At 35.7% G+C, this 12,002-nt stretch overlaps 1 protein-coding gene across 3 annotated transcripts in view; it reads left to right on the forward strand.

Moving 5' to 3' along the window:
• Nucleotides 1-7,724, forward strand: part of LOC117343545 (sodium bicarbonate cotransporter 3-like) — a 38,324-nt gene extending 30,600 nt beyond the window's left edge. For all 3 annotated transcript variants that reach the window (XM_033905938.1, XM_033905937.1, XM_033905936.1), the window contains exons 12-21: nt 118-251; nt 980-1,520; nt 2,083-2,196; nt 2,511-2,675; nt 2,986-3,164; nt 3,397-3,469; nt 4,205-4,273; nt 4,482-4,658; nt 5,493-5,603; nt 6,825-7,724. In XM_033905938.1, coding sequence (XP_033761829.1) covers nt 118-251; nt 980-1,520; nt 2,083-2,196; nt 2,511-2,675; nt 2,986-3,164; nt 3,397-3,469; nt 4,205-4,273; nt 4,482-4,658; nt 5,493-5,603; nt 6,825-6,986 — 1,725 coding nt within the window. In that variant the 3' untranslated portion in view covers nt 6,987-7,724. The remainder of the gene's footprint in view (nt 1-117; nt 252-979; nt 1,521-2,082; nt 2,197-2,510; nt 2,676-2,985; nt 3,165-3,396; nt 3,470-4,204; nt 4,274-4,481; nt 4,659-5,492; nt 5,604-6,824) is intronic.
• The last annotated feature ends 4,278 nt before the right edge of the window (nt 7,725-12,002 follow it).

The raw sequence follows: 12,002 nt of genomic DNA on the forward strand, positions 1-12,002 counted from the left end.
TTGGATTTTTCAAATTCAGCTTTTTATACCGATCAATAACAAGAAAATGACAAAATGGCATTTTGTAGATTTTATGGTTCAGATTCGTTGATTGACATATGCTACACTACCTTACAGGGAGTGATGGAGTGTATATTCGCCGCTGCGGTGACGGGCATTTTGTTCGCCCTGTTTGGAGGTCAACCTCTCAACATTCTCGGCAGTACCGGACCCATGTTGGTGCTTGAGTCCATCATCTACAACCTCTGCAAGTAAGTTGTAATATTGAATCATGGTATTTATATCGGCTGTAAATACCATACCCAGCCACTTCAATTCTTAAATTAAACGAGATTATTTATCACATTCGATAGAACAACAATTTTGACGGTGTAATGACGTCGTCCCTGATGCTATGGTTGTGATAATGATCACGTTATGAATGTAATTTTGTACACTTATTCCAGTTACTTTATTAGGTGATATGTGTGCCATACGAATGCAAATATGTTGTTTACGTAATATGCGGTTGTGTAATGATGTGACTTACGATGTTTGTTTTGCATGTTAATACTGTTGCCAATATGTATTCAACGGTACATCTATTCTCCAAATAACACTTTAGCATCGTATGGTGTTGTACAGTTATTTAGATATCAGCAAACATGTATTTTTAAAATAAAACAGGATGCCACTATGAATAGATGATCAATTTATCGTTATGCCTGTTTTCCACTAAGAGTAACTTTAAAACAATTGTGGCCAATAAGACGTTTTCCGTCACACCCTTTGCCTCATGCTTGTTTTTCATTAAGAGTAACTGTATAACAAGTGTGATCAATAAGACGTTTTCCGTCTCACCCTTTGCCTCATGCTTGTTTTTCATTAAGAGTAACTGTATAACAATTATGGTCAATAAGACGTTTTCCGTCTCACCCTTTGCCTTTTGTTGGCGACATTCCCTTGGTGTTTGTTGTTAATCAGTTCACTGTATTTGTAGGGACAACGACTGGGAATTCATGCCAGTTCGGTTCTGGGTAGGAATGTGGACAGTGTTTATTATTATGGTGATTGTGACCTTTAACCTCAGTGCTTGGGTGAAATATATAACTCGATTCACGGAAGACAGTTTTGCGACTCTCATTGCGATCATCTTTATAGTGGAGGCTTTCAAAAAGGTGGGAGATATCGGCAAGGAAAACCCGGTAAATCTTAACCCACACGACCCCATTCCAACCGAATGCACGTGTATTCCACGCAACTGCACAGGAATCTGGGACGCAAATAATACAGCAACGAACATGACGACAACAACGTTAGGGTACACTTGCGATGACGTGTCAAATTTTACCGATTCGATGTGGGGTACCATGTCCGTCATGGCTTGTGAATCGTATGGAGGAACTCCAGTCGGACCCGGATGTAACCCACCTCACTACGTATCCGACGTTTTCTTCTTTTCCATCCTGCTCTTTATCGGAACTTTCAGCACCGCGGTCGCCCTGGTGGAGTTTAAGAGTAGCACACTCTTCCCTGCTGTGGTAAGAAGATGATGTAACCCATAATGTCGATTTAACATACAATAATATAAGTCTTGTAGTATCCCGACTCAGTCGAATTATTGTCCGTGTGCCTTATGTCAAATCGGTAACATGACGTCAAGATATGTCCTGTTTCAAGCTTATACTGTAAACCAATTTCATTTCGCGGCGACGTGATTTCGCGTTTTCATCCCTAACAACCTTTTTGCGACGATTTAATTTGGCGATTTAGTCATATAATGTACTCGTGATTGAAACTCCTTCGCGGTGATTAATTTTCGCGAATTTTAATCGCCAACGAAATACCCGAAAATTAATTGCACGCGAAAATAGATTGGTTTACAGTATCTCAATTACTTGAAGTATGAAAATATTACACAGGATTGTTGTCATCATGCATTTCATTGTTAGGTAAACAGAGAAGTTTCATTTTAGTGACCGCCATAGCCGCATGCTATCTGAAATAGTGAACACGGCGTACCACTTGCACTAGTATCTGGTACTTTATCCCTCTGTAGAACTACTTCTGCTTGCGGATTGATTGTTACTGCGTGTTTTACAGGTCCGTCAAAGAATCAGCGACTTCGCCGTACTGATCGCCATCGTTGTCATGGTGTTGATCGACTACTTTATTGGAATTGAAACACCAAAACTGACCGTCCCAGATGAGTTTAAGGTAAGTTCACAACATCGCTCTTCTCTTAACTATCTGAATAACGAGTATGGAAGGTGTTAAATACACAGTAGCCGATACAGACAAAACACGTATTCGTGTATTGGTAGACACCATATCAACCTGTTTAAAAGTCTGTTTGATGGTCAGCCATTGTCCAGCATTAACAGAATACATCAACATTGACTCGTTATCGATACAGACAATGGCTTAATAATAAGATTCATCACCGCTTTGTGTCAATATAGAATAGGAAAACTTGTAAAGAAAGAACACAACAAACTTCGATGTGTTACGTTTGTTTTTATGTTTGACAGCCGACCAAGCCCGGACGAGGCTGGGTGGTGAACCCCTTCAGCGAGAGAAACCCCTGGTGGTTGTATATAGCTACCGTCGTACCTGCTATCCTATCTACCATCCTTATCTTCCTCGACCAGCAAATCACCGCCGTCATTGTCAACAGGAAGGAGAACAAGCTGAAGGTAAATATAGTTTTCATCATCAATAACCAGCTACATCTCGTATGGTACGAAAAGGAAGTTTATACAAACTATATATATATGTAAGGTCGTATTACAGATAGTATCTTATGGAGGACGATGCCTTCAATATGGTTGACGTTGTTTTTATCCGTCCAAATAACATGGCGAACAGTATCCCCCTTATTCAGCCAGATTTTATTAAGAAAATAATACTTTTATACTAGACATGATATCAAAGAATAGCAAATATGATAGCTACAACGTCAACACAAGACGAGTGTCTAAGCAATAGCGTCGTTTCCCTTTACAGAAAGGTGTCGGTTACCATCTGGACATGTTCGTGGTAGCCATTGTCGTGGGTATCCATTCTGTGCTTGGTCTGCCATGGTACGTAGCCGCCACCGTCTCCGCTCTCGCCCACATCAACAGTCTCAAGAAAGAATCCGAATGTACCGCTCCGGGAGAGAAACCTACATTCCTCGGCATCAGGTAGGTAACGTCATCATTTCTAGTGCACTGTATGTGCTGATGGCATCATTTTCGGTGCAGGCTATGGTGACGTGAACATCATTCTATAATACGTGTACACGTTTTCAGCGCTATGCTTTCTCTATGTCGCATGTTTTATACCAGTACGTCAAATCTTTCTGACAGCTTTTAGTATTCCTCATATATATTACCAGAGTTATATTTACGAAGGCCATTTTTTTTTGTTATCTAGGGAACAGAGAGTGACCGCCCTCTTTATCGGCATCCTTAGTGGTCTTGCTGTCCTCATCACCCCCGTCCTCAAGGTAATGTCACAGTTATCTCCCTTTACCTACGAATATTGCTTACATACCCTGATAGAGAGGTACTCCTAAAGAGACAGTTGTTCTAAGAAGGTACAAATGTATATATGTATGTCTGAAAGACCTCACATACCATCCGTACCCGTAATGGACGCTGCCACATTTTCATGAAAATAATAATATTTTTCATTTAATCATTGTCGTTGTTGAAATATCTCATGACAGGGTTAAATAATGTAATACTATTGGGTAAGTGTGTGAAAAAAATCATATTTTGCATTTTTATGTAAGTATATTTTACACAACTAATGCATGTTTAAACGTGACGTTTTGATGACTAGTTCAATATATAGATTGTCACCTTCATCAGATATTGATGTCAATATCGGCTATGCTATTGTGTTAAAATGCTATGTTGCAGAATTGTAATTAAACCGAAATGACTCTGATTCTGCGTCTCATTGTCTAATACCTAGGTTTATTTGAGAGTTTATGTCCGCATTTTTTAACTGGTATCATATGTGACCTAACCGCAGATATGTCTAAATATTATTTATCATGTAACGTGTTTTTATCAGAATAGAGTCGTCGCAATATCATAGATTTAAATATAACTTATAGAAGTATCTCTACCTTGAGAAGCGCATGGTCACCTTGTATTATTTTGTTTGAATTTAACTTATAGAAGTATCTTTGCCTTGAGAAGCGCATGGTCACCTTGTGATATTTTGTTTACAGATGATCCCCATGCCTGTGCTTTATGGTGTGTTCCTGTACATGGGTTTCTCCGCTCTCAGAGGCATGCAGGTAACGTACAATGTGACGATCGAAACTAAACGTATAGCGTTTTATGGGAAACTAGAAACAAAACATAGTACAATTTGACATTCCATTAGAATTGAGTATGTGTAAGTAATAATCTTTCGTTTTATTTGATTTTTGAAATAAAAAAAGCCAATGGAGCACGAGCTATATATATTTTACTTACTAATCAATGGTGTTTTTCTATTTTCAGTTCGTGGACCGATTATTCCTGTTCTTCCAGCCTGTTAAATACCAGCCGGACTTGCCTTACATTCGTCACGTCCCTCTGTGGAGGATCCATATGTTTACCATTATCCAAATCCTGTGTCTCGTCATTCTGTGGGTCGTGAAGACCATCAAAGCTATCTCTATTGGATTCCCTCTCTTGGTGAGTGATTACCTATATCTAATAAAAGTAACCAATCAATGAATGACTTATTTATATATGTTTATCGGATTCCCCTCCTGGGATAAAAGTAACCAATCAATGAATGACTTATTTATATATGTTTATCGGATTCCCCTCCTGGGATATGGTTGACCTATTATCAATGAGATCGCACAATCAAACAGTGATTCAGACTTCATATTTTAATAATTTCCTTTTTATAAATAGTGAAACACTTCAAATTAGTTGGCTTTTACTATTTCACAAAAAAACTTTAAATAAATGTCACGTGAATATTAGTCCCCTGCCGTTTGAAAAACGGGGGGACTATAGGTTTACCCTCCGTCCGTCCGTCTGTCTGTCTGTCTAAAAATGGGAAATGAATAGGTGCACTCCTAGGTCAGGCAGGGGACTTTGTATTGCTGTTGCAATACTATCAATCCTTGTTTTATCTAAATCAACTAAAACGTGTATTTAGGTTGATCCAGTAGGGTAAGTAATGTTATCAATGCACCTCCGCTATCAACTGTTAAATCACATTTAGAAACCTACCAATATCGTTTAATGTACCCGATATAGTACTGACTACCTCTGATGTACTGCTACTGTGGAGACTTTATTGATATTAGACACAATTATATCGTTCATCAATAGCACCAGTGAGACTCTCATGGTTTATTCTTACTTACAACCATGACGTTCGGGTATTTCTTTGTTGCTATAACTTACCTCTTGTGTTCTTATGTGCCGTAAATCAAACAAGAAACAAAGCTAAATCAGAAAAAAAAAATTCCATCTCACCGGCATGACAATATTTTTTGCTTCCTGTTCTAGGTACTTGCGACTGGTGTTGTCAGGAAATTGTTGGAATGCGTGTACACACAGAACGAGCTACGTTACATAGACGATCTGCTCCCTGGCGTCAAAGACAAGGGAAAGGATAAGGTAGTGTAGTATTACCACTGTCAAGATAAGGCCAAGTCAGAATTATAAGATCAAGGCAAATCTAATATATTATCAAGATTTTGTCCAGCACTACCTATTCCCACTTGGAATTTCTAAAACACTTTCAGGTACTTCATCCCCAAACTCAAAATCTACGTCAATTTATGTCAATCATGCCTTAAATCGTCGTTTCATTTCCGATACTAAAATTTTAAATGTAATCTTGAAATGTGACTATGTATTTGATTAGGGACTTGATTGTTTAAAACAAGAGACGGTGTGTCCACGCTACAGTCCCCGTGAAATTGAAGATAAAACTGAGACTTCTATAAAAGACCCTTATAATTTGGCTTGATTTTATTAATTCATTAGTCATGGGAAGCACTGTACAGTATTTATAGGTATATATGAATCGGTATGTACACTGGTCAAGCCCCACTGTCTGGAGATAGAGTAAATGACTGTATGGTCATGGTTGACGCCACGCAGGCGTCCTCTTCATTACAGGATAAAGTAGACATTTTCCTAATTATATCACCATGTTGTAGGCCGGTGGTTTTTCTCCGGGTACTCCGGCTTTCCTCCACCTCCAAAACCTGGCACGTCCTTAAATGACCCTGGCTGTTAATAGGACGTTAAACAAAAACAAACAAACAAACAAACAAACAAACAAACAAGACATATAAATAAACCCGCATATCAATCCAGAATAGTCTAGTTTTCATACTATTTGTTATTTGGATTTAAAAGTCGGTTGGCCAATTTCTAGGTATTGTGTCTGTTGGTTATCTTTTTCCATTTACAGTTACCTTTCCAAACCCATTGTTTACGTCAATCCAGTATGTCGACTCCTTAACTGTCGGCATTGTACTTGAACGATTCATCATTAAAAGTTTTATATTGTATTGTACTTGTCTAATCTATATACCATCCTGATCATTTAATTGGGAATTAAGAGTACAATTCTTCTTACATTTTTGATTTTCCAACAGTATGATTACGGAATGAAATTTTATATAATTATCTTAAAAGGAACAAAACAGTTGTTAACGCTAATATGACGAAGCGAACATATATGTAGACTGTCGCATTAAAGAGCTACTAATTTACATCTCGGAGGAATTCGACAATAATTTTAATGCTTCAGTAAATAGATTTTAAAATGCATATTTAATCTTCCATAGGACTTTATCATTTATTTTTGATCCCCTTTTCATTCAGGAAAAGCACTCCGTGCCATATAAATCCTTCGATGGAAATGGGAGCTCAGGCAAAAATGGTGTGAAAAATGGCGACTCCTTATCCAAACCCTCCTTCTTCCTATCCGAGGAATGTGAACTCAACAAGAGATCTGGTGGGAATTCCAAAAACACCAAACTTTAATTGTGTTTGTGACTACCATGATATCAAACAGAAACTTATTTAGTAATGGCACGGCGAGTGTCGTGATAGTATACGTCATTGTGTTAGCCCAGCCAATCAGACACCGGCTAAGGATCACGTGACAGATTTCTACACCAACATGATGCTTCGCCATTATTTTTTCACTTTCTATATGAAGGAATATGAAAATATGATAATTATATTTTTGAAATCCTATAGAAACACACGTATTATTTTTGATCACGTGAATGTGCATTGGTGTTGATACTTCTATCAGATAACATTTTGTGGTGTTCAGATGAGGAAATCCAGCTTAAGACAAAACACATAGTTATTGTTAAAAAAAACCAGTGCATCATGCCAATGTTGATAGTGGCTTATAACCCCTCTAGTTTACACGTGTTCTAACCTTAAATGTGTGCTTATCAGTCTATATACTTCTATATATATTCTGTGGAAAATATACCCCAATCAAAACTAGGCAAGAACTTGCTCGTGAATTTAGAACAGTTAATCGCGACATGATCTGTGATAGCTTAATTTTGTGTCGGGAAAGCCAAGTAGTCCGCTATTGTTCCAGTGCATCATTGCGTTCTGTACATAATCTATGACCTTCTACACGAAATCCAGCACCGGTCTTGCCTTCCTTCATTATATATGTGGGCGTAGTTTAAATTAACCTTAACTATTTTTTTTATAACTTATAGTTATAGTTATATAGTTTCTAGTGCGTGCATTTTTAATGGTAGCGATTATTAAACTGTATTTCATTACACATTTTTTTCTAAACTACTGCAAATACCATTATTTTTCTTCTAGTTCTGTCCCACTGTTAGGTTATGATTTACATAGTATCGGTATATATACTTCATTTTAAGTCTAAAATAGAAATACCTACCATAGACATTACTGGGAAATTGGATATAATCTGGAGAAAATGAACTGAAAATTAGTTTTAGGTTCCATTGTCACATAATATCTGAGTTGACAATTCCATGGCATGTCTATAGTGTTTGGTGTTTTAAATCATAGTACAATTCGAATTCGTATTTATTTAAAGATATAGATCTAACTTAGAGGATTGGATATTAGATATGACATCGTATCGTATATTGGCAGTTGTTCCGTACCACCTTTGCAAATGAAAGAAGGTAAATTTGTTAGAATAAGTGATTTTATAACAGTTTTTATTTTTTCTCGCGCAAATGACTTTTTTCTTCACTTCTATAGTGCATTTCATATATTTTTATATCATTACTTCTGTTATACATTCGATTGTTAATATATATTAAAATGTTTAAGTGTAATCAAATAAAATGTATGTACAAATTCAAGAAAGTACAATAAAAGAAATGAAACAATGGTGCATTTTATTTGTAATTTCAGCTAATCAATTCGAGTTAGCTCCCTTAGCTCATGCCTTATCTAACTTTGTTGAAGCACCCATTGTTGACGTCCCATTGTCAACAACTCTTTGTGGATTCTTTTTTTGCTAGCTCACACTTCGACGTTCAATTTTAAATACGTTGTCATCAGCACAGCGTTTGTGTGGTGAGCGTTATTCTAATTCTCCCTCTACAACTCCCCCTCTACAACTCCTCCGATTTTCCCTCTGAATATCTGTCATTCCCTATGTGGTGCTCTCACTTTCTTCCCCATTCACGATCTCTCAACCGGTACAATGTACACATTAACATGTATTTTCACACTGGTGTATTTACCAAAGGAGGAACATCCCCTTAACAACTCCCACAACATAATATTGAAACAGAAGAAGATATTGGAGATAGAAATGCAGCATTAATTAACCTGTGAATTTTACATTTGTTAACCTATTTATTTTACATTTGTTAACCTGTTATTTGACATTTGTTAACCTGTAAATTTGACATTTGTTAACCTATAGATTTGACATTTGTTAACCTATAAATTTTACATTTGTTAACCTGTAAATTTGACATGTTGACCTATAGATTTGACATTTGTTGACCTATAGATTTGACATGTGTTAACCTGTAAATTTGACATGTTAACCTATAGATTTGACATTTGTTGACCTATAGATTTGACATTTGTTGACCTGTAAATTTGACATTTCACCAAGACAAGCGTGTGAAGGCAAATCGAGACTGAATACCTTTGTTTACTCGTTGTTACATTAACGCAATTGTATTCGAGATAAACCCCAATTCTATTACTTACCCTCGATAACACTGATTTCGTCTTGTTGATAAAAATAAATGTCTCTGAATACACAGTATACGTTTGCTTACCCGAATCCTGTAGATATATTTCTACATATCTTAACCAGTTATTGAGTTTCTGTGTGACGTCCCTGTGACTAAACTCTGTCATTTTCATCAGATAAATGATCATATTCTGTGCAGTCGAATAAACCTGTCGATTTGATTACAAAAATTCAACTGTGTGAACACCAGTTAAACTTGTGATTTGTGCGATGAGCTTGACAGATTCTAGTCATCGAAACGACACACATAGAATACTTAACTAAATGTGGTATGCGAAAGTCTACCTCCTCTTTTTAGCAAGTGATCACTCCTACAGAAGACTTAATGTACAAGATATATACTATATAAGTATATGTATTGACAATCGCAACAGATGTATCTACCTTTAAGCTGATAAGTGTTAAATGTAACCATAATGACCTTATTCTGACAATACTTCAAACATTTTATTAGCACTAATTCCTATGTTTAAAAAACTATAGAAAACAAATAATTAATTAAATGAAATTCCTGAAAATTAATAATTGATTATTATGCAACCATATCGCTACATTAGCCGTCAGATTCATAGCTTATCTCGACTACACATTGATAATCCATTTATTCTAATCCGTGATCGGTATTACTGATATTTTTCTCAATCCTAAAGCAGAATACCTTTTTATATAAACAATGGAAGTCTTCTAAATGACACTGTCTAATATTTTTGCCATTTATATTATTACATTTACCTTGCTGGTATTTCTACATCAATATTACGATAATATTACAACATTACTACAGAGAAAAGTTGTATTCGTTCCTTATTTCTATCTTATTGCAATACAGTGTTGCAAGTTTCGTCATTCCATGTATCTTCGTATCAAAAACCTCCAATTCCTTCTCATGTCCTTGTCAGGAAGTGCGAAGCCGACATATGTACACCAGTTCTAAGAAAACGAAAACTATATTAAGGAGAATCATCAAATTTGACACACAAATCTCCCCTGACGAGAGAGTGAATCCTTCAAACAGTCAAAGATAAATATCACTTCCAGTCAAAGGTACAGTAGGTATCATTTTGGGTCAAAGGTTAATGTAATTTTGGTCTAACATTTAGGTCAAATGTAGATATCTCTCTGGGTCAAATATATGTCATTTTTATCAGAGATAATCGCCACTAAGGGTAGAAGGTAGTACATGTATCACTTTAATTCAAGGGTAAATGTAAGCTTATGATAGCAAAACATAAGATTTCGGTATTGTTTAGAGAAAATCGCATCAGATGATAATAAAATTAACAGCATACAAGATAAGAATTTTAAAGAACCACATTGTGAAGGGATGCCATGCCGATTTATAACGTTGCAATGAGGCGACTCCCATAAGTACATCGTCTGTCATACCTAATAAACCAAACATATTATAGACATAACTATATCAATTAACAACTCGTCTATAAATAAGGTATTAAAAACCCCTAATATCCATGTAGCTGTGTTCCTAGTCAGTGTTGTTATCATGTTTATCTTGTGATTTGAAATCAATTGCATTGTACAATGTAGTTTGGAATTTAAATAATCGAAGTCTCTAACAAATATGCACTTTGTTCATCTAATACAAAGCTGTATTATTTGCGCTCCTCTAGATTTTCTTTTGATATAAAAAAAATAATTTTATTTTTTAACTATATAATGGATAATTTTATGCTTGCTTGTTAACACATACACATTTCAGTCTATGATCCATATTTTATATTTAAAACATCTGAGTATTGAACGTTTATCCCTTTGTCTCTGACCCCTTATTCGGAAAAGGATTAGTTAACTTCAGAGGCGATAGGATTATCTCGCATAGAATGAACCACAAGTAGATTTGTAAAGTATCGAACCAAAAGATTCAAAATCATAAAGAAACAAATACAGTATGATATTTATTCCTATATTTTCTCTGAAGATGTACGTTTTACCCATCCATCTTAGTGTAGACTGAGATAGATCCGGCAGACAACTTTGACTGAGTAAAACTTTGGTCAAGAGAATGCATCTAACGCAAATCATTAAAACAGGAAGGATCCGTGCAAGATTTATGTAGAGGCGTGCGCAACAGACACACAAGCTATCAAAATAATCAATACATTATAATGTTAATATTATATCATTAGTTAACTTAATCAGATATAAATATGCCAGTAGAAAGAGGGTTAGATAAGGTAGAACCAAACAAAAAACAAAAACAAAAAACAAAAAGCAATCACTGTAAACGTAAGTATTTTGTAGTACTCATTTTAGCAAATTATCAAATTGGCATACCTACATAAGTTTCTACAGAAATGGTACACGTATATGTACACTATAATTAATGCAATCTTATTTCAGCACACCTCCGCCTCGAACAGCACGAAAATATAAATTACCACTAAAGTACGTACCTTTACAGTAATATTGAGTTAAAACAGATTGTACAATTAAAATAAAAAAGCGATCGTCTGTATTATATGTTCTTTTTTAATAGCACTGACGAAATGTGAAGAAAGGGTTAGTAAGCATGATCATGGCCATCACTTGGTTAACCTAGCATCTGAAGATTTCACGTCGTCGATGTAATATGAATAACGTACCTGTCATTTCATCAGAAAGACAGTAACACACAAAAACACGTGATATAAGACAATCAATTTATTCCAAACATTTATAACATTTTATAGATGTACATAGATCTGTCGACATTTGTCTTATCAAAATATATGACTAGAATGACTCGCAATAGTACAAGAATAAATCATGTT

This window comes from Pecten maximus, chromosome 15, assembly GCF_902652985.1.
Source record: "Pecten maximus chromosome 15, xPecMax1.1, whole genome shotgun sequence".
Taxonomy (NCBI): Eukaryota; Metazoa; Mollusca; class Bivalvia; order Pectinida; family Pectinidae; genus Pecten; species Pecten maximus.